Source organism: Rhineura floridana, chromosome 15 (genome assembly GCF_030035675.1).
Source record: "Rhineura floridana isolate rRhiFlo1 chromosome 15, rRhiFlo1.hap2, whole genome shotgun sequence".
In the NCBI taxonomy this organism is placed as follows: Eukaryota; Metazoa; Chordata; class Lepidosauria; order Squamata; family Rhineuridae; genus Rhineura; species Rhineura floridana.
In genome coordinates this window covers 11617545-11641766 of record NC_084494.1, presented here as the reverse complement: position 1 = coordinate 11641766, position 24222 = coordinate 11617545, and the positions used below count along the sequence as shown (strand labels likewise).

The window sequence follows — 24222 nt, the reverse complement described above, 5'->3', positions numbered from 1 at the left end:
GCTTGCTTGGCTGGATGAGACTGAGGTCCACCTAGCCTATCATTCAGTTTCCATCAGATGCCCCTGGGAAACCCACAAGCAGGTCACGAGTGTGGCCTTCTGCTATTACATCTCATACATCATGTTCTTCCCAGAGTATTGTGCTCTGGCGCTGAGGCCAGGAGGCTTGCTGAATGTCAGGTTTGCAAGTGCAGCTGTTGAAATGTAGAGCTTGGAAAGCTGTAGAGTATCTTCCTAGAGGCTTGAAGGCAGCGTCAAAGATGGACTGTTGCTTGTGGGGGTGTGGGGGTGTACATACATATTTATTTTTGAGCAGAAGCAATGTTGGCATAAAAGATATACACACTCCTACGTGCAAGTGCACAGTGGTACTTGTGTCCTTTGCCTGTATTACCTCTGTCTACCCATACCTGCTTTTCTACACGTTCAGAATGAACTTTTGTCAAGTAAATTTTCATGCTGTACTGTCAAACTCAGGCACCCGAAGGCAAGACTATTCCACTTGTAATATTGAGCACTTTTGACATTCTCCCCTCCCCAGCAATTATGTGTGTTTTGGGGGAGTGGGGGCAAACCTCTTCACTATCGGATATTGGGAGAGGCAAATTTCAAGATTCTGATGGAGCTTTTTGAACTTTATGAAATGATAGATTTTTCATTTTGCAAGGGATAGAGTAGAAATCTGACTGCAAGGGGACCCCATGCAGTGGGGTGGACATTTCTCCATGGAATGTTTTCTGTATTGAAAATTTTGTTTCTCAAAATACAATTTCATAAAATTTAGTAACATAATGGATACGTTGCCAGTTCCAAAGTTGTAATTCGTTTCTTTCAGATGATTATCACTAGGAAAAAATTTTTTCCTGATCAAAATAGTTTAGTTCAAATACTATTGGATATTGGGAAACTACTTCTTTTCACAGAGTACATACAATTAATGTGGCATGCTTTTTGTGTACTACACATGTCTGACATGCTAAATTAGATCACAATTTAGAGCACTGGAAAAATTTCCAGAAAATGTTCTGCATCAAAGTTTCTGGAAAACTAAAGTTTAAGATGTTAGTACATGCTAAACTACAATATTTCAAGAAAAATGCTCTCCTAACTTTCGCGATTGTGTTAGTTTTTCTCAATATTGCCTCAGTTGGGCTCCATTCTGTTCTGGGCTCAACTTTGACTATATCTAGGAGTTTGAACTCCTGTTTGGATACGAATTATGTAAAAGCATCCTTGTTGCTTGAGTGTGAATTTGTCTACAGAGGCTGAAGCATTGGTCACCTGTCGGGACAGCGGACTATGTTTTAAAATACAAGCTTCCATTTTGGCATTTCACCAGACTTGAGAAATGTGTTAGCAACCATTCTCACTAACTCTGTTTTACAGCACAGCCATATGGTCAGGCAACTTTTCTGCTTATCTCTTTCTTTTTTTCAAACCATGTTAAAAAGTTGCTTGTGGACTTGCACGTTGCCTTAACAATTATTCTGTCTGCTACTGAATACCCCAAGGGTGGAAGGGAGTGATGAGGATTTGGCTGTGTGGGCTGGGCACGGATGGTCCACTATGAGAGGAAGAAGACACCTTGTACTTCTGGGTTGATCAGGTGCACAGGGCTCTTTCATGCACACCTGTTAACTGTATAGGTGATTTCTGTCTGGGAGAATTCCATGGACACTGCATGGGGTAAACCACACAGGTGTCTGCTTGGCCACATGCAAACACAATGGGAGCCTGCTGCCAATCACTGCTTCCCTCCCAGATGCAGGTGCACATGGTAAAACGGGCTTATGTCTGTCTGTCTCATGTTACAGAGGGCAGGTGGTGCATGAATGGTTTTCCTGCATGGAAGCTATATCCATGAGAGAAATGGCCCTAAAAATGGTTTCCTTAATAGGCAGACTTTAAACTGTAACAGTATAGTATTAACACCCTGTGTATGTATATAGTTAGGAGCGCCATCCTAAAGATATTCCGTTCACTGTGGGTCCATCAGGTGCTTAGATCTGCATCGGGTAGCTGGTCTGCTGTAAGAAATACATGGTGTGGCAGGTTGGAGGTGCCCCTTTGCCTTTGTGTGGGGCATTGCATTGGTGGCACCAAAACTATTCTGTGGGGCATTGCAGGGACACATTTCTTGAGAATCCATCTGTAGGCCAGGTATGTTTTCATATTCACCTGTGAACGTGTTGGCATTGCACTTAAACATCCTTGGTGACACACTCCTCATAACTTCCTCTGCTTTGTTAGGTACTACCATTTTGCTTTCTGAGGAGCATAGAATGTGTTTGAAAGCTCTGAGTATTCTTGTGGGTTTTTTTCCTTTAACAAAGGTACACTCAAGTCAAGCTAGCTTGTTGCATCTGGATATATTATAGTTAGCCTTCCTGCAGGTGGCAGATGGATGGCAAGTGCATTGGCAAAAAGCCTTTACAATTTTTACTTTTTAAACCACCTTGACCGTGTGTGCCTCTTTGTATTGCAAATGTTAGCTGAAACTATTTGGGGAGAGGGTGGGAGGTTTATATAATATATAATCTCTTACAAAGCTGTATTTCAGTATGTTTTAAAAAATGTAACCATTTAACCCAGAAGCAATGTGTCTCCCTCCCCTCTACTCCTTGACCCCACCCCACCCTGGCAAGTAAACTGCCCTTGCCCAAAACCTTATAGCTATCTTGGAGTTTTCTTCCAGTTTGGTTAAATTATCAGCCTGTCGTCTTCATTTTTCAATTTTTTCACATATCTGTCAGCATTGCAAGACTTGTCTTGGCTCTTAACACATTTCATTGAAACCAGGTGGATCTTGTAAGCCTATCTTTACTACTTCTGGTTATAGTCAACTAAGTCTACTCAGAGTAGACTGATTGAAATTAATGAACCTAAATCATGTCTATTAACTTAATGGGCCTACTCTGGGTAGAACTAGCTTTGAATGCCACCCTTAAACATCAAACATTCTTGAATTGGCACATAGGTCCTCGTTTCTAGTGGCATAAAGTTTTCTCCCACCTCTGAACTGTCTTAACTTTTACAGGGGTGGAGGTTAGTTAATATACCCAGTAGCTGGGAATCACAAGTGGGGAGAATGCTGCTGCACTCATGTCCTGCTTGCGGGTTTCCCAGCGGCACCTGGGTGGCCACTGGGAGAACAGGATGCTGGACTAGATGGGCCTTTGCCTTGACCCAGCAGGCATGTTCTTGTAATTCTCAGTCTAATGCCACAGAAGCAGATATTCTGAGAGACAGCCCAAACCTAGACTGCCAAACTTTTTGTCAATGTGTTTTTTTGTTCTAAATTTTTCTGACAATTTTTCCAACTAAGGGAGAAGGGAATGCTAGAGTAAAAAGGAGAACGTTATACTTTAAAAAAAAATCTGGACTGAAATTTGCATTAGTTTGCAATAGGAATCACAATGCTTGCCATAAATAAAATGGCTGTGGCACATGGTTAGTGGCATATGTGCCACATGGGGCATAGGCAGGAAGGAGGTTGTGGTACATGTGGATGGCAGGGGGAGGGTTGGCTGAGACATTTGGACTTGCACTCCTGGCTGCCTCTCTAGCCAGCACTGCGGTGCTTGTCTGCACTCCTGGCTACCTCTCTAGCCAGCACTGCGGTGCTTGTCTGCTCCTGTGCTCAACAAACTAGTTCAGTCTTGCCTAACCTGGTGCCCTTCAGATATTTTGGACTGCAACTCTCATTAGCCCTGGTGTATTGGCTGGGGCTGATGGAAGTTGTAGTTCAAAACATCTGGAGGGCACCAGGTTGAAGAAGGTGGACTAGAGGCAAAACCACATCCAGCCATTGTTGGGGGGGCGAGGGTGGGAGGTGGGCAGGGATTGGGGAAGTGGTTCCTCGTATGTACTCCTACTCTTAGTTTATGGCACACTTGCCAAATAGATTGGCCACCACCGATTTCTCATGAAACATGATGTGTCACGTATCAAAACTTGTAGTGCCTCTGATATTCTGTCGACATGTCTTGGAATACCCACTTAGGTTATGAATTCACCTTGAAATAACTTGAAGGTACAGGTAAAGCCTGGACAAGCAGTCTTTTACTTTCCCCAGACTTCTTGATAGTAATATAGCTTGGGGTCAGTCCTTTGTGTTACAAAACACGTCATATCCGTCAATTTTGAAGTTACACTCTTCTGTTCTTGTCTAATGTTCTGTTGCTTACAAGTATGTAACTGTACTAAATTCAGTCATGGAACTCCTGAGCCAAATCTGTCCCCAAAGTTGTTTTTCTGTGACAGATTCCACTCCTTTTTATGTTTTGTTCTTGGTTTTTGCCACTTTCTCTATACTGGAAGGACTCTGTTGTGTTTTTTTTTTTAAGTAAAACAATTACTTAGCATTGCTTTGCTTCAGGTTGAAGTGTAACTTTCACTAATAACTGCAATAAATACGCTTTTGCTCCAGAATTTGTGTCCACACTTTGGTTACAGCATATGTCTGTGATGGGAAGCAAGACGAAATTTGTGTCTGTGATTTTATTCTGTATAGTTCAGATTGCATCTTTTCCCCTGGTTTGCTTCAACTAAAATCTAATGAAACTGTGCTTCATTTAAAAAGTTTTTAGCTCTCATATTGGCAGTTGAGTCTGGAAAGGTTCTTTTCAAGTCTTTGGCCCTTTTTACTCATCTCTGGGGCAACATCCTTTGCAGTGCCTTTGTGGGCCCTCGTGCGTTGGCGTAAGAACTTCTACCCACATGATTGGTGATTCCCCTCAAAGCACTGTTGTTCACATGCCATGTAAATACACAAGAAAGACCAGCCATGTGCATGACAGACTTTATATGTTCATGGAAGGTATATGGGAGCAACTACTGTGCAATAGGTGTGGGTAAAAAGGGCCTTAGAAATGGGGGCAGCAGTTTGGCACTTTCTAGTTCAGCCCTTGACCAACCTGGTGCCCTCCACATGTTTGGCATTGTAACTGCCATCATCCCCAGTGCTGGCTGTGGCTGATGGGAGGTGTAGTCCCAAACATCTAGGAACATAAAAAGCTGCTTTCTGCTGAGTCAGACCATTGACCCATCTAGCTCAATATTGTCCACACTGACTGGCAGTGGCTCTCTGGGGTTTCAGGCAGGAGTCTCTCTCAGCCCTGCCTGGAGATGTCAGGGGTTGAACCTGGGACCTCCTGCACGCAAAGCAGGTGCTCTATCACTGAGCTTTGTCTCTTCCCTCTTATGTCTTTTCTGGCATACATGTAACCCTTGTAACTTTATTTCTTTCCCTGTGAGAGGGTGGTTTCTTTTAGCTTGTGCATTGCTTCCACCTGAATGCCACTAATGTTCAGAACAGTCAGATGAAAGCAGCCCGATCTCTTTCTCCCAGAGCCTGCATCCCTTTTCGCATATGATGCTCTCCGGACACAGCTTTGCAAAGAAGTATAATGCATTTTTTTATTACAGAGATAGGATAGGAAAGAGAAAGCAGGGAATGGATCTAGGGTTAGTGAGAAGGATGATTTTGACTTTCAGTCTGAAAATAGTCTATAGTAGCAGGCCTGATCATAGCTAAGGAGCATGGAGTACATTATTACATGGGGTACATTAAATTCTATATCCTGCTCTTCTTCCCAAAGCAGCCCACGTCAACAAACACGCAAGCAGTTAAAACAAACAAATTCCAATACAGATGCAGATTGGGAACAATCTCAGTTTAAAAGTCTTGTTCAAAGAAGGTCTTCAGAAGGCGCCAAAAAGATAACAGAGAGAGCATCTGTCTAACATTGAACGGAAGGGAATTCCAAGGCACAGACCTCCTGATGTGATAATATCTGCAGAAGGCCCTTGTCAGAGACCCCTACTCTGGGTCTGGTCTCATAATGGATCTCTCACGCCGGCCCCCAGCACAGGTCTCTCATGATCCCACTACTAGGCACCACCACCTGACACTCTAACACAATACTGCCCTGAGACTGTGCCTTAGTCTCCCCCTCAGATTGCTACGTAGTGTCTGGGTGCTCTTAACAGGCCACAACCCCCCTGTATCTTTCTGCCTCTAAAGATTACAGCCCTGGGTTGCTTTTGGATACCTGCTGCTGTTACACTGTCCCTTCACCGCTGCCACCATTGATACTGTTCCCAGCTTTGGTATTGGCTCTGCCCACCCTTCTGGTCTGTAATATCCCAGCCAAGGATCAGGCATGTTGTTAAACCAAAACTATTTAATAACACAAGGAATAAACAAGATTACTTTAAGTTCAGTCAACATGCGTGTGGTTACATATAATAGTTTTTATATTTCTTGGTCCTAAAACCTGCCTCACTACCCTCCTAAACACAAATCCACCTCTCCAAAACCCAGAACCAACAACCAACCACTCTCCAACTGTCATTCTCTCATTTATACCTTCAGTCACCCAGACGCTCAGCCAATCACAACTCAGCATTCCTCAACATTCCAACCCATGTACTCCCGCCTCTCACTCACTCTACTTGCCACATTTTCCCTACAAAACCGATACTTACCATAATTACTGTACAACATTTACAGGGGCATCACAGCCCTCCCCTGCAGAATGCCGTGATCGATTAAAGAGTGTGATGATTGTTCTGGTATCCTGCTCCCAAGCTGTGTAGTGCCTTCTAGACCAGCACATCACAGCTTCCGCTTCCACATGGCTGGATCCTTTTACACTCTGATAATGCTTGAACAACAAGATCATGTTGAAAGTTTCCTTGTTAGCACTTGGCAGGGTTGTGTGGCTAACTCATTTTTTTCAACTTACTGTTTCTGCACCAAAGGCCATCAAAGCAACTGATGGATCTCCTCTCTGAGATACTGTACTGCCCTACAAATTTGTAAAAATGCAAACACAATTTAGGTTGATCTTTCACAGTCTAATCCACTTTCTGTGTAGCTTGAAAGAATTTGGTTATGTGCCTGGAGTGGGTTCAGGTTCTGCAACTAAAAGTGGATTTGACACTTTTGTGCAACAAACCCACTTCACTCTGCAAAAAAAAGTCTTGTTGCAGTGAGGAAAGTTATGGAGAAATGCGCTAGAAAGTGCATAAGAATTGCTTGATGCATGTCATATAATCTCCCCACAAACCAATAAAAATGAATGCTCAATAAACAGCAGATGCCATGTATCTTCCCTATAAACTTTGTGTAAACAATTCAGAATAAATGCTCAATAAATAGTCAACCACAGTCTTCCTATTCCAAATTGCACTTCCTGTGTGGTTTCAAGTGTACATTTGTACTTGCAAAAGTACTTGGAATCTCCCTGGGTAAAAGCAGTTTGGGGAGGCAAAATGAAGATGAGAAAGAGTTAAGTGTGTGCTCACCTAACCTCACTGTTTCTATAATCCTAGTTATCCTTCCAGAATTGGATGATGGGTTTTTTTAAAGGATCATTATTAGTCTACCATTACAAAGGGGTCTGTGTGTAGACTTATTTTGTAATGCCTCAAACATTACACTTATTTAACTGTTTAAATAATATAGTGCCCTTCGCTAATAAGGCTACAGAGCAGTTTGTATCAATAAAACCATTGCAGCACAAATAAGTATGATAAAAACAATTCCAACAAATAGAAAAGGGCAGCATTAAGTTACTCATCATGTCTATACAAATCTGACCGTAAAAAATCTACTAACAATTCTTCACCCAATCCTTCCTTCAAAAGTCTATCGAAAGAGGTGGATCTTATTTATTTATTTATTTGTTATCTTTATTTATACCCCACCCTTTTTCCAAACTGGAACTCAAGGCGGCTTCCAGATAAAAATAAGTACATATCATTAAGAACCTATAAAAATATAAAACATATAAACATATAAAATCAGCATTAAAACAGGATTAAACTATTAAGATGTTAAAACCAATTAGATATACACTTAAAATACTGCAACCCAGTTTAGGAGCATACAAGTAAAACAATAACATACAGCATCCTCTTCAGTCACTACCCTTAAAGCCTTCAGTTCCAAAGGCCTGCCGGAAGAAAAAAGTCTTTAGCTGTCGGCGGAAGGACTGCACAGAGGAGGCCATTCTTGCCTCCCTAGGGAGGGAGTTCCAGAGCCTAGGGGCAGCCACCAAAAAGGCCCTATCTCGTGTCCCCACCAGTCGCACTTGTGAAGGTGTTGGGATCGTGAGAAGGGTCTCTTCTGAAGATCTCAGGGCCCGGGCAGGTTCATATAGGGAGATACGGTCTGACAAATAGCCTGGACCTAAGCCGTATAGGGCTTTATATGTCATAACCAGCACTTTGAATTGTGTCCAGAAACAGACTGGCAGCCAGTGGAGCTGTTGCAGCAGGGGACTTGTATGGTCCCTGTAACCAGCCCCAGTTAACATTCTGGCTGCAGCTTGTTGCACCAACTGAAGTTTGCAAACAGTCTTCAAAGGCAGCCCTGCGTAGAGCGCGTTACAGTAGTCTAAGCAGGATGTATCTAAGATATGTGTCACCGTAGCCAGATCAGACGACTCCAGGAACGGGCACAGTTGGCGCACTAGTCTTAACTGTGCAAAAGCATTCCTGGCCACCGCAGAAACCTGGGTCTCCAGGTTTAAGGCTGAGTCCAGGAGCACACCCAAACTGCAAACCTGCATTTTCAGGGGGAGTGTAACCCCATCCAGCACAGGCTGAACCCCTAGTCCCTGATCCGCCTTTCGACTGACTAGGAGCACCTCTGTCTTGTCTGGATTAGGCTTCAGCTTGTTCACCCTCATCCAGTCCACCACTGCTATCAGACACTGTTTTAGAACCGAGACAGTTTCCTTGGAATTAGATGGAAAGGAGAAGTAGAGTTGGGTGTCATCTGCATACTGATGGCACCGAACCCCAAATCTCCGGACAACCTCTCCCAGCGGTTTCATGTAGATATTAAATAGCATGGGGGACAAAACTAAACCCTGAGGGACCCCACAGGCCAACAGCCAAGGAGTCGAACAGGAATCCCCCAGCACCACCTTCTGGGTTCGCCCCTCCAGGAAGGAATGGAGCCGTCGTAAAACGGTGCCCCCAAGTCCCATCCTGGTAAGGCGACCCAGAAGGATACCATGGTCGATGGTATCGAAAGCCGCTGAGAGGTCCGAGAGGTCCAACAGAACCAACAGGGACACACTCCCCCTGTCCAGTTCTCTGCATAGGTCATCTACCAAAGTGACCAAAGCCGTCTCCGTCCCATAACCAGGTCTGAAACCAGACTGAAATGGATCTAGATAATCCGTTTCATCCAGGAATCCCTGTAGTTGGGAGGCCACCACACACTCTATTACCTTGCCCAGAAATGGGATATTACACAGGGATCTTGACCTGTTTTCTTAAAAGAATTTAACAAAGAAGCCACGTGCATCTCAGAGGGGAGGGAATTTCACAGATATGGAGACATGACTGAAGAGGCTTTTCCCAGGCCCCCACAATAATACTTTGTCCTGTGCGGGGACCACAAGTTAACATCTGAGCCAGTTAGGCTTTATTAATTACTTCGTTGGTAAACAAGGGGTAGAAAGAATTAACAACCACACTAATGTCTGTGGAAAGTTAAGATGAATGCTTTGCACATAAGTTTCAGCTCCTCTCTGTACACTGAGCCAGTTCCAACATTTGGCCCAGCAGTAAGGTCTTACAAGTGGCAGGTGTCTGCCTAAATCTTCAGCACACGGATACCTGTAATCATCTGAACTGAAGGTGTTGTATAGGCTGGGCAGTCATGTTTATATTTGTATGCATGTCTTGGTCAATAACTGAACCTTCCCCAAAGGGAACGCAGGAAGCTGCCTTCTACCAGGTAAGTCTACTTGTCCAATATTGCCTGCTCTGACTGGCAATGGCTCTCAAGGTCTGTCCCCTTCACCACCTACTTTTTTAACTAGAGATGCCAGGGATTGAACCGGGGACCTTCTGCATGCAAGCATGGCCTCTAGTACTATAGGTTCCTCTCCAAATGCAGAACAATCACTGATCATAGGAATGTTGTATATCTTTGAATGCCCAGTTCACACATGATATCACTCACACTGTGAAAGGAATGTGTGAGTCCTGAGGCTCTGGTTAGCTCCTTGTAACACTAAATGTCTGTACCAATCTTAATATTTGTTGAAGATCCTTCCTGCCAGCCTTGCCCTGCAGAAAATCCCAATTTAATGATTATTCTTTTTTGTGGGAGGACTGTTTTACAAAGATCCCACTGCCACGATATAGGGTTTATTAGACTTCTGTTGTTATTTATGAAAAATTATATCCTGTTTACTAGCCCTGTGAATATGTCTTGCGACTTACAGTACAATTTTTTTAAAAAAAGTGCTGTACTGTTTGCTAGCCCTGCAAGAGAGACCTTGTAATGTACAGTACAATTTTTTTTAAATGCAATCAAGACCATTTAAATTGATTTAGAAACACACACAAACACGTTTAAACAAAGACAGCAATGCAGTCCACCAGAAGCACTTAGGAATGCATTCCTTGAGCAAGCCCTCCCTCAGATCCCCTGCTCCTAGTTCCAACCTCTTAGTGGGGATGGAGGTAACCCTGCCTGCCTGCTTTTGTCATTCTGTGATCTAACTATGTTCCCCAGCCCTTGGAGCCTTCCCTTTCAGATCTCCAGGTTGCCGTGGTTTTCTCCCTCCCTTGTAAACACTTGCAGAAGGATTCTTTTTGATTGGCTTCTGCTGAGCTTGGCTGCCTGGCAACTGGCACAAAGTGCGCTTAGCAACCAGGCTGATAACACAGAGCAGCTTTAGGAACCAGAAGCCTATAGGAGGACTGGCTGAGGAAGAGTGGTGGTGAGTTTATGATGCAGCTGTAGAGACAATTGGGGCGGGTGTCTGTAATTTTACACAAGTCTAAAATTGTTTTGAGCATCCTCTGTTGTCAGCCTTCTGTTCTATGCTTCCCCTGTTTGTCTTCATTTATATCAAAACCTTTCCTCATCTGCACCTGTAACTTTTCCTCATGTGCAAAGTATCCTCCTTTTCACCTTTCTGTAACATTTAATAATCGTTGCCCAATACATTTTAGCCAAATGTCACCATCACATGATCATCTCTTCCCTTGCAGGCTCTCCCAAAAACATCTACTTTTTACCGTATATTTTTTAAAACTTTGCTTTTGCAAATATAATAGCAGAGAAAGAAAACACTGTCAGCTGACATTAACAATAAAAACATCCCCTTGACCCTGACTTACATATGTTGGATATGTCCAAAAATAGGTATTCACATGAGAATGACGATTATAAGCTATACATTCAAAGGTCGAAAGAACAGTGCGATATTCAGATCGTTTGTTACACAGATGGTGGGAACTTACCCTTCCGGCTTTACATTGCAGACTTTATCATCTATTAGTTCTGACACTCATGCCAGTTCTTATAAGCTACAGTTGTCCCAACTCTACCCCTCTGTGTCAAATATGACTACTTAAACTTGGCAAAAATGCTTAAAGCACAGATCACCTCTGTACTGTGTGTATTTTCAGTGCTCTTTGCACACCAGCAGAGGAGGGGGAAATATGAAAGATTTGCTAGCCATAAGTGTCCCCCATACAGAGCAGTTGGAGGGAGAGGGGGGAGGGTTTACCATGGAAAAGGAACGTCTCCTTTGTGTACTTTTGTGTGTGTTTAAAACTAAAAATCTGAATCTGCTTCCCCTCAAAATGCCCCAAATCTGCCCCATGCCTCCTTGCTTTGCATCATATTATGGTGAGGCCAGCAGTGGCTGATGCCTATGACAGGCAGAGCCAAGAGCTGCTTTTTGTCCCCAGGCTCAGTTCTACCAGGGCAACCCTGAAACTTCAGGAGGACAAACCTGACTGGCAGCGCCACCCCTGGACTGTTTGTAAGTAAGAAGGCAGGCGGGTGGGGGCTAGCTGAGGGCAGACTCAGGTTGATGGGACAGGGGCCCCTTTCGCCCTATCGGCAGGGTTTATTCTAAGCTTTTTTTCCTACTGTACAAGAAGCCAGCACACTGCCCACCCCTGAACTAGTAATTAGTCCCATAATATGCCATTAGGAAGGCTTTTTTGTGACAAAATTCACCAGAATGTAATACCTGACCTTTTTTTGCTGCCCATGCCAGCCTTTTTGTGCTAGCACCCCAGTGTTTTTATCAATATATGAGTACTGGCACCACATTTTTTTAACGAAAAAAGCACTGACTTAATAGTATAAGGTTATGAAGATTAGTATTAATCTTAATTTTCTATTTCTTTTTATCTTTTCTCATTTGTTTTCTTTTAGAAACTACCTAGCTCCTTATTAAATCCCATATGCTCAACTGCATAAAAACTTATTTCACATTTCACAAGTTTTATGACACTGCACAAAATGTGTCTAGCTGCGCGTTAGAATAACCCTGGCCTTAGGGAGCAGCCTCCTCTGGGTCGAACCACATGTTTGCAGATTTTGCATCCTGGGATTAACCAATTAAAGTTTCTTTCTTAGGAAAGGCTCTAGGTTAAGCTGCATTTGCTTAAACAAAGGAGTATTGTGGAGTTTAGACAAAGGAAACTGAATATCCCAGCCTCAGATCTTATAAAAGAGGATACAGCAATGCAGGCATTGTGACCAAGTCATGCATGCTCCTGAGGCTACCTGTCTTAACCTTTTTCTGTGTTTAATAGTATGCCTAAGAGCAGCTAATTGGAAGAATGGATTAATGATATGGCTTGTCATTGGCTTTTGCAGTCATGTTAAATATACATGCCTACAAATAATTGGGTTTGTTTCCTGCTCCATAAATATAAATAGGATAATACATTATTCCATTCTCTTATTTTTTAAATAAAGTACAGCTTGCTGCTTTTTTTAGCATGCTTAAGACATGCCTTCCAAAAAGTACTTTTCCCGCCTGTTTAATCTGCTTTTTAAAATACAAATAAATAGTATGTTGATCCTCTAATATCCACAAAGCAGACAGCAGGTAAAACAGACAAAACAACTTAAGGATACATTTAATAACAAATAAAATCACATGAAGATTACTTATTATGTATTTTTGTTGGGACGACCAGATCTCATTAATTTATGGGACGAGGTCCAGCCGACGAAGGTGGGACGGATTTTCAACAGCAAGCTCTATCTGTTAAAGCGAACGTTCATCTTATCTTCTAAGAGAGAACGCACTAACAGGCAAGCACCCTTCTTTCTATATTTTTCTTTTACTTGACTTAAATTGTTGCTGTTTAAAAGAGATTTGCCAGATTGATCAGTTTTTGACATCTCACTGGGGAGCCATAACTTCTCTCTGCTACGCACTAATTAATAGCTTATCTCTGTTTTTGTTGCAAAAAGCTGTCCTGGATTTGCATTCTAAAGATATACACAGAAGAGGGATTTCTATTCCAGATTTTTATTTTGAAAAATATTATACTGTTTTGAGACTACTCTCTTTTTGGTCTATTTTATTTTGACGAATCTGTTTCTTGACGATTGCCATTAATTGTTTCGATCCTGGGAACTGCATTTTGTTTACTTAACTATTGGAGAGATAAGGCTGTCTGCTCTGTTTATACTGTGATGTCACCAAGTTTGGAGTATTAACCCAATTGTTGCTGAAATAAGAAGTGGTTTTCCTATATTTTTCTTTTAAAATGGCAATTAAGAAAGTGGCTGAAAATCTGGAAATAACTATGTTTCAGAAAATAATGGATGAGATTGAGATAATGAAAATTGAATTGAGTAAAATGAAGCAGGAGATTAAAGATATAAGGGTCCCTGTGAGAGAGGTGACCCTGGAAGGGGTCCCTGTGAGAGAGGTGACCCCGGAGATTGGAACAGGGGTCCCTGTGAGAGAGGAGACCCTGGAGACTGGAATAGGGGTCCCTGTGAGAGAGGAGATCCCGGAGATTGGAACCAACGTGGAACAGGAACAAGATTTGGAGTCTATGGACTTTAGAAATAAAATCTATTGTTTGGAACTCAATGTTATCTCTGAAGAAATGAATGAAGATTCTAGAGATAAAGTTATCAATGGCATGGATAATCTTCTGGACTGGAATGATGTGATGGAGCCCAATATAGAGAAAATCTATGGAATTAACTGCAGCCATGTGACAATGGAAAAACTTTTAAGAGATGACCCAGTGTATTTTGAAAAAAAGAACAGAGATATGATTTTACAGCAGTATTTCAGCAACCTATTCAGAATGGATGGCAAGAAAATATTTGGGATAGAGGTAATTCCCATCAGACTCTTACTATATGACTATGGCTTTGACAGCAAGATTATTATGGAATACTGATAATGGAAGATTGGATATTGAAATTACTGGACTTAACAAGACTACTGAAGATGGAAGATGGAAAATGGAACTAATAGAGATAATAGAACAATGGCTACTGAAATTATTGAACCTAACAGATTCTGATGTGATGGATTAATTGAAATGTTTATTTTGACTATGGTTATGACAATAAGATTATCATAATTAGTAATGAGATGGATTAATCGATATGCTTATCTGGAAAAAAAAATTGATAGATATATTTCTTAAAGAATTGAAACCTCTCTTTGACTTTTTGTGGAAAGAATAAAGTAATGTTTATGAGATTTGATGATTAAATAAGATAACTACTGGAGGAAAGTGATTTTATAATATGACTTAAGAGACAGGATTGTTATATATTATAGACTTATAACTGATTTGATCTTTGACAAATGGGAAGTCAATATTTTACTCTTTATTTTTTTATTTTTGTTTTTTTTTTTTCTTTTTTTCTTTTTGTTTAACTATTTTTGATTTTGTTTTTTGTCTTTGAATGTTTTATGATTTTGTCTTGTATGTTTTATGAAAATCTGAATAAAAATTATTGAAAAAAAAAAAAAAAAGAAGATTACTTATTATGGTGGTGCAATCTTTCAATGAATGTACAAAAAAATCTGAGTAGAGTTAATGTTTAACCAATTATTTTAATGAATTAATAAAGTTAAAGCACACCATTTTGATGTGAAGTTTGATCTCTTTCTAGGGCTGTAGTTACAAAACTGCTGCCCTCCCCTGCCCCCCCCCAAGTTGCCACTGATAGACCTCTTGATCTCCTCTGTTTTACTCTATGGGTGGAAAGCAATGTCAACAACTAACACAGGAGCGCTGCCAAAAACTGATAGCCCAATGTCCTTACTGTCTTCATTTATTTTCTTGCTGTCTTCATTGAACCTACCTCACAGGGTACAGAATAAAAACGTAGATAGTTCCAGGCAGAGCTTGGAAGATTAATTTTAAAAAAGTAATAAATTACAGTTAGTTGCATGGCCCAAAAAAGTAGTAATTACCGTTACAATTACAATTGCTCTGAAAGTAACTGATTACTTTACTTTTACTCAAAGATAATCACTACAATTACATTTTAGTTAATCTTTTTTAATTGCCTACAAGGTGCTGGCCTTTGCTGCACATCTAAGTAGCCTAAAACAACATTAAAAATAAGAGCACACACACAGAGGGTAGTAGAATTTTTTTTTTATCTGTAAGATTAACAGAATGGCATAACAGAATCTCACATCCCCCCCACCTCACCCCCAGCAATGGTGATATTCCCAACACACATATGTATGTATAACTTTATTGCTTAGCCATAGGCCATCGCACAACAGATAACACATGCAGCATTTCAGTATACAAGTTACAGTTAAAATTAAATTAAAATTCATTCATTGGATACATACCAACTAAAACCTGAAAGTCACAACAGACTGTTGTGCTTCCCAGCTAAAGGCCCACTGTTAAATGATTAAAACCCTGTTAACACTTACAGACTGTTACCATAGGGCATCCCCCTGACAGTTTATCGCACGATCGGAGATGTATTTCGCACATAGCTTTCGGGCTGCGAGTGCAAAAAGGGCAACCCTATATGTTACGAAAATGTCTAAATCAGACATAAGATAAGAGATGGTTTGGAGAATCTGGTCCGGGCACAAATGGGCCAACAAACAATTCAAGTATTTAGCTCGGGGACAGGAGTATAAAGGGCAGAACAGTAGATAATGAGGCAGATCTTCAACCTCCAAGACACCACATATGCAAAGACGCTGGGACCAAGGGGTCTGTGCAACACACATATAATTCACTTGAAATCAAATTTTATACTTGAAATGCTGCTTTTACAATACATTTCTGTTACGTCTCAAAAGAACAGGATGCTCAAAGAACACGTCAGACAAGGAATGTCTTTTTAGAGATTATGTTGCCACCAGTACTGAACAGGCATTCTCCTGCAGCGCTTGAAGGCATGCCTGTGTTGTGCTGCAAAAAACAACGCAACACCTCTTTCAACTAAAACACATTTTGATCAATATGGCAATCCCCTGTCATTAAACACAAACTTTAGTATTTTACTGTAATTTTTTTTGTCTACAGTATAACTTAGAGGTCACTTAATCCTGTACATACTTACCAGGGAGTAAGTTGTACTGAACTCATTGAGTATACATGTATGCACAATTGAACTGTCAGAAGCAGAATCTATGAGACATAACGTAGGTAAACAGAAAATCCACATATCAAGAGTAATCCACCAGCATAAATGTTATCCCTTCTCCTGCAATTAAAAATGTGGTCTTGCCCAGCATATAGTGAAACTATGGAACTTACTACCACAAGAAGCAGTGATGGGCACCAACTTGGATGGCTTTAAAAGAGGATTAGACAAATTCATGGAGGATAAAGCTGTCAGCGGCACCTAGCAATGATGGCTGTGTTCTACTTCCACTGTCGGAGACAGTATATTTCTGAATACCAGTTGCTGGGAATTCAAGTGAGGAGAGTGCTGCTCGTGCACTCAGGTCTTGCTTATGGGCTTCCCTTTAGAGCATCTGATTGGCCACTGTGAGAACAGGATGCTGGACTAGATGGGCCACCGGTTGGATCCAGCAGGCTCTTCTTGTTCTTGTATGTATTGCAACAAACAACAAAAGTTACTTGTGGGGCCTTACAGATCAGGGATAGCCAACGAGGTGCTCTCCAGATGTTGTAGGACTACAATTTCCATCATCCCTGATAATTGGTTATGTTGTCATGACGCTGAAGTTGGTTCCTAGTTCCCAGTTCCTTATTTGCTTGAAAGTTCAAAACACTAAAAAAAAAAATGTTCACAGCTGCAGCAACTCCATAGGAAAGTTAACATGTCTCTGAACTCTAAAATATATGTTGGGGTACCCCATGTCATATATCACTGTGATCTGGGGACTCTTCCTGACAAAAATAACAACAAATTTATTCAATCAAAATTATCAGGCTTCTGAAATGCTCATAAATGCATAATGATGTCATAAAATCATCAGACAGAATTTTTATCTCTGAAAGGAACACACTGTCAGACATAGAATTTAAGAGACATACTTTTCTGGATGTGTTTGAAACAGATGGGTAGGTGGGAAGAGAGCTGGGTCTTCAACATAGTGCCCTCCAGATGTTGTTGGACTACAACTCCCATCAGTCTCGGATAACATAAAGATGCTGAAGTTGGTTCCCAGTTCCAAGTTCACAGCTACAGTAACTCCAAGCCAAAGTTAACATGTCTCTCAACCCCAAAATATATGTTGGAGTACCCCATATCATATATCACGGTGATCTGGGGAGTCTCCCCGTCAAGAATAATAACAAATTTATTCAAAATTATCAGGCTTCTGCAATGCTCATAAATGCATAATGATGTCATAAGATCATAAAAAATAAGTAACTGAGGGTGCCCACCCCAAAATCTGCTCTGGACTGGGACAAATCATACACCCCATGAAAGGGGAGGGTGTCCTCTACAAGATGCCAGAGTGTCCCGCCTGGCCCAGAGCTTTTGCTGGGTGCAGGGCAGAGATAAGGGCATCTATGCACAACCCAAAGTGACAAAAATATGCAGAAAACAATAAGAAACGGGTTTTTATCTCAGTCTAGACTGGTGCGCGTTGTAGTCCAACAACATCTGGAGGGCACTATGTTGAAGATCCAATTAGATTAACACAATTCCTTTCCCATCTACCCATCTGTTTCAAACACATCCAGAAAAGTATGCCTCTTAAATTCTACATCTGACAGTGCGTTCCTTTCAGAGGTAAAAATTAATCTGCAATCCTATATACGTATCCATTTAACTCAATGAGGCTTAATTTGGAGTAGACATGTATTCTGGTGGAGTCCAGTCCTATATATTTCAGCATTTAGGGGTCTATACTTTATTAAGGCTGTGCCAACTACCACTACCAACTGCCGCCTATGTACATATATTGTCTCAGCCTAAGCTACCTCACAGGGTTGTTGCAAAGATAAATGGGGGGAGGGAATGGCAATGGTCATGGCATTCACAAATCCAAAATAAATCTGGCGAGGGGGGCACACACAAGTAATAAGATGTCTGACAGACAAAATGTTAACAGGTGAAGCTTTCTCCATAATTGTATTTGCATAGAAAAAAAGGCTTACTCCATTTAATTTCTACCTGCCCCACAACTGTCCATAAGAGTCTGATCTCCTGCAATGCCACCCCTAAACCATGCAAAGAACTCAAGCAAAAACAACCACCACATAATTTGGGCATTTTTTTTAAGGACATCTGTAACAGAAATACGACATTCTCAGGCAAAAAGAAGTTATGAGACAGTAGACATAATAACCCACATACAAAGCATTGACAAAGAGCAACAAAAATACTCTGAGCATGAGCATTTTCACATTTTAAATTTTTACTCATTGTTTTTGCTTATTTATTGCCTTGGGCCTGTCCCTAACTCTCAGTCAAACCTACCTCACAGGGCTATTGTGAAGATACAGAAGGCAGAATTAAAATGGGAAAGAAGGAAACTAAGGCTGCAATGCAATACATGTCTACTTAGAAGTAAGCTTTATTGGGTTCAATGGGACTTCCAGCTAAGTGTGTACACAATACACACTTGCCTGGGAGTAAGTCCCATTAAACCCAATGGGACTTACTTCTGAGTAGACAAGTACTGGATTGCAGGTTAGTCCTTGTATTACATGCATCAAATTTTACTTGTCTTAACCAGATTGATGCATCTTTGTACTATAAAGAGTCATATTTTCTCTCTCCCCCCCCCCCGCAAATGGGAGTAAGCTCCATTAAACATAAAGAGACTTACTTCTGAGTAGACTTGTATATATTGTACTGTAAGTCAGCTATACAATCATTTTTAACAAGTGCCTGTTTGAAACTCTTTGCATTTGCCATGAGGAGGAAGATTTGCACAAAAAGCTTCCAGGGAATATCTTCCTCACAAGAAAGGAAGGGCAGGAAAGAAAACTGGAAGCAGCAGCTCTTTAGGACCCTGGCTGGTTGCTGCTGCAACTTCTGCCTGCCCCTCGCTCACCCTGAACCCCTGGCATTTGGCTCACTTCTCTCTCTGCTGATAAGAGAGGAGAGGTGGACAGGGAGGCAGAAGCCACCTCGAGCTTTGCACGCACGCACGCACCCTGCCTCCCGCCTCCCACCTCCCACCTCCACAGGCAGTTCTTCATGTCCATTTTTCTGCTGCCTCCTTGCCCTCTTGCTCTTTTCTCCCTCCACTCCTGTCCTTTTTTAAACAATTGTTTTCTCCACCCCATCTCACTCTCCACTTCCTCCCTCGTTGCCTCCTAAGCACTCATAGAGCATGAGGGAAGAGCAATGCTGCACAGAAGCCCAGTTTGAAGCACATGATTGTTATCCACAAATCAGAGGAGCAGGAAACTTCCCCTGCTCCCCCCCAGTAACACCCAAAAGTAACTCTGGAAATGTTACAGTTACAGCTCAAAAGTAATGAAGTTACTACTCATTATATTACCAGCAAAATGTAATGCAGTTACCCACTTGTTACTCTAGTTACTTCCAAGCTCTGCCAAAAGTAATGCTGGAAACATTGTAATTACTCCACAAAAGTAATAAATTTTCTCCTAGTTCTATTACAATCAAAATGTAAAATAATTACCCACGCATTCCTCAAAAAAGTAATGAATCACAAGTAATTGCAATTCCAAGCTCTGCCTGAGGATATTCAGCTGAAAACATTCATTGCAACTTTCATCTTTAGATTTGATCAGCATTCTATCAATTCCAGTTGCCCAATTTGGTATGTGCTATTTTTTGTTGGTTATATTGCTAACAATATTATGAAACAATGCAATTCTAAAAGTGGAAGTATATAGTAGTGGAATATCGCCTGGGAAACTTTCCAAAACACATCATGGTTGCAAGGTAGTCCCTTGATGATGGGGCCCAAAAACCTACACATTACTCTTATTATATAGTTTGCAGGACATATCGAGGTTTTTCTTACAGACTTGCGGGTGGAGCCTTACGTATCTCTTTCCTCCTTGGTGCACTTTGAGCCAAACTGCTCCTCCTTCACATGGCAAGAATACTTTTTTTTTTTGAAGAAAACCTTCCTGTTGGTGCCAATGGGAAGTTTTTTCTTAAGTAGTCTAGTTATTTATTTTAAGAATTCATAAACTGCTTAAAATACAGTATCTAAGTGGTGAACAAGATCCTCCGTGGTGCAGAGTGGTAAGCGGCAGTAACGCAACCGAAGCTCTGCTCACGGCCGGAGTTTGATTCCAATGGAAGGAGGAAGTCAAATCTCCGGTAAAAGAGGTCGAGGTCCACTCAGCCTTCCATCCATCCGTGGTCAGTAAAATGAGTACCCGGCATATGCTGGGGGGTAAAGAAAGGCCGGGGAAGGAACTGGCAATCCCACCCCATATATACGGTCTGCCTAGTAAACGTCGCAAGACGTCACCCTAAGAGTCAGAAACGACTTGCACTACAAGTGCGGGGACAACTTTACCTTTAAGTGGTGAACAGGAGTATATGCAAAGATGTTAGATAAGATCTATCATAAAGCAGAATTGCAGAGCATGATAACAATTCTTCATTATAGGTAGCATCAGCTGCAACCTAAAAAAACTAATAATGACTCAGCTGGGTAAGGCCTGAGATAAAAGAAAGGTTGTCAACATGCATCTGAAGCACAGAATAGTAGGTGCCTATCTAATTACTGAGGGGACAGAGTTCCATAATGTTGGTGCAACCACACTAAAGGCTCTGTTGCTGATACCTCCCCCCCCCAAGTGCATGTCACCACCGACAAGGTCTCATCAGTTGAACACCGAGATCAAGCAGTGATGGAGGGAACAAGGTAGTCTCTTAAGAGTTTTGCTCCAATTACACTGGGGAGTAATCTGCTGATTTTATCTATATTTTGGTAATTTTATTGGACAATATGCAACTAAATAGATCTGCTAGCAGACTTTTGTCTGTGCAAAGAAACTTTCCTCTCCTTTTCTCCTCCTGCACACCCTCAAGCCCCCAAAATCTGTTCTGGGGGTTCCCAAACACTCTGGAGAAGATTTGGGGAGGGTGGGGGATGTGAGGTGAGGAGAGGGAGGGGAAGTTTCACGGCACAAGTGGAAATCCTTTCGCTAGCGGATCTATTTTGTTTGATGCCTCCTTTTTAAGTCTATTGATTTTATCGGTATTTAGTTAAAAATAGTTTATACTATTTTGTGTAAGCTGCTTAGATTTTTTCCTTTTATTTAATCTACAGATTTTATTAAATAAAACTAATATCAACCCACCCTCTCTGAAATCATGGGCCTGTAATTAGGGAAGGCAAAACTTGATATGTTGCTGACTGCTATGTGTTGAGCAAACATCTCATTTGGCTCTTGAGTCCATGCACCTCTGAAGGTCTGTCTCTTCTTTTGCCTTTCCTAGTATGTCGCTGCCATGGCCACTCTGAGTGTGAAGCCAGGCCAGAGGTTCACGCTCCCAGACTGGCATACCAACTGTGACCTCATCTCGACCAACGCTGAGCGACAGCGGTTTGCTTCTCACCAGATCAGGCAGGAGGCACGGGTGCTTCGCAATGAAACAAACAACCAGGTGGGCAGGTCTCTGAGCCTCTTTGCAAAGTTTCCAAGCCTGTTCCATGGACTAAAACAACAACAACAAAATGCTGGTTTGGGTGCAGAAATTTGAAGGTATGGGGGGGGAAGCTAAGAGGACAAAGAATAATTGATGATTGGCCAGAACACAGGGTGTCTGATATGTAGAGAGATATTTAGTATTTAATAATGCAGTATTTAAACATTTAATAACAAGGGCCTAGTTTGCTATACTAATGTCTTTGCACTCATTGAACCAGAGCAGGGGGGAGAGCAGGAGCAAGTTTACTTTGTGGCGAGCAACTGGGGAGAATTTTTGATCTTGGATTAGAGAAGAACAGGTGGGACCAGCAGCTAAATGTTACAGTGTGAAGTGCTGTTCAAGGTTATAGGTAAACTCATGGAGGGTAAGGTTATCAATAGCTTCTAGTCTGGATGGCTCCAGGATCTGTGCAAAAGCACCCTACCTCTGAATACTAGTTGCTGAGAAGCACAAGTGGGTGTTATTGTCCTCATGTCCTGCTCATGGGTTCCTTCTGCATCTAATTGCATGCTTAGTCCTCCCTTTTAGAGTTTTTCCTTAAGATCTTTTTTGTACTTTTGCAAATCTTTGGGTTCTCCAAGCTTGCTGTTACCTGCCTCTTGTGCCTGTATTCTCCCTGTATGCTTTCTCTTATTTCTTCACGTAGAAGGGTAAGAGAGTTACTTCTGTTTAAGAGAGAGGGATTGCTCTCTCTGTCTCTTAACTGGTAGTTAATTCCATTTAAACACGAATAAATCTTCCTGCCTAGTAAAAATGGCCAGGACCTAGCTATCCTCATGCAGATGTTTGATATTCAGGTATTTAAGTCTAGATGTCTTCAAGGCTCAGAAAGATTCTAAGATTGAGTATGTGGGTCCTGGGTGCAACAGATTAAGAATAGTCAACACTTTCTTTTGCTCATGTGTACTCTTAATATGGTTATCTGCTTTAATTGTTTTATATACTGTGACTATGGACACATTTGTACTGGTTTCAGTGTGTCTCCATCTCTGTTTTGCAAATCAGTCCAATTATGCCCCTTTTTACTCAAGATCTGGGATTTTTGAGATTGGATGTTTCCCCCCCTCAAGCCAGCTTCACACAGACTTCAAAACTGTTTGTTCCATCAACCCGTTGTGACTCCAAGGTGTTTCCCACAGAAACATTTTGCTGTGGGCGATCCTAAAAGGTCTGACACCAGCAGTAGGGCTGGGTGTATTCCAAGCAAACAATAAAGATGTGTACAGCTGGGTGCAGATTTGTTTCAAACCGCACCCAGACAAAATGGTCTCGCTGTTTTTTAAGGAACAAGTGTGCATGTAGCCTGTATTTACTTTTATTGTATTATATATATCTTTTTGCTTGATTTCCTTTGTAAACCACTTCGTGATCTTTTCTGATGAAAGGCAGTGTATATATGTATATATGTATATATATATATATGTATATATGTATATATATATATATATATGTATATATATATATTAAACAATTATTTCAAGTCTTTGTAGGAGGAAGGGTGAGAAACAATTTAATAAATAAATAAAATATATACTACAAATAAATAATAAAACAGTCCAGTCTTTCCTAGCCTGACAGACTCGAGATATTTTGGACGATAGCTCCCATCTGGGGGACGAGCCTTACTCTTTTGTGAGGAAGGGTGGAAGCGAGCCTCCCTTTGGGCACTATTAACAATAATAGTTGTATCACTATCTTGGTAAGTTTCAGAGAGTGAAAGTACCCTGATTATCCTTCAACACGCACCTTGCAATTTTCTCCCTTATATACCTGCCAACTAAGGCTTCTCTTTGTCAGATGCATGAAGTGGAAAGAGTATGATATAACAAATTTATTAGTTTTTAAGAAGCCACAAGATTCTTTGATTGCTTTTGCTAATTATCCTTTGCTTTTTAAGCTTAAATATTTAATAAAACCTGTTAATTTGGTGAATTAATCTGGATTCGGATTTTCACTTTAGCAGCCTAGTGGATCAGGGAGTGAATTATAACCAGTGATAAAGGGTGTCTCATGTGTATTGATTCTAGGATGGGTGCTTCTTATGCATGCATTTTTTTGCAGTCAGTTGAGTAAAAAAAAAAAAAAAAAAAACCTATTGCCAACAACCCATTTGTGAGATCTCAATGACCCATTTGCAAATTATGTCTCTGTTTGGAAGCAGCCAGAGACCATGCACTTAAGATTATAAATACAGATGGGATAGAAATTCAGTTTGGTTTGCATTTTAATGTGAGCCAGTCAAAGTAATTGACACTTCCCAAAGCAATGTCTGAACCAGAATGCAGCCATACTTCAAAATTTTCTCTTGTTCAACCAAAAAATGTGTGTGTTGGAGAAAGTAG

At 41.2% G+C, this 24222-nt stretch overlaps 1 protein-coding gene across 4 annotated transcripts in view; it reads left to right on the top strand.

Moving 5' to 3' along the window:
- Positions 1 to 24222, top strand: part of TEKT2 (tektin 2) — a 51073-nt gene that overhangs the window by 11863 nt on the left and 14988 nt on the right. For 2 of the 4 annotated variants that reach the window (XM_061596257.1, XM_061596259.1), the window contains exon 2: positions 21668 to 21835. In XM_061596257.1, coding sequence (XP_061452241.1) covers positions 21680 to 21835 — 156 coding nt within the window. In that variant the 5' untranslated portion in view covers positions 21668 to 21679. Of the gene's footprint in view, positions 1 to 20000; positions 20025 to 20933; positions 21090 to 21667; positions 21836 to 24222 lie in introns of those variants that run through there. The other 2 variants (XM_061596258.1, XM_061596256.1) reach the window with 2 other exon arrangements.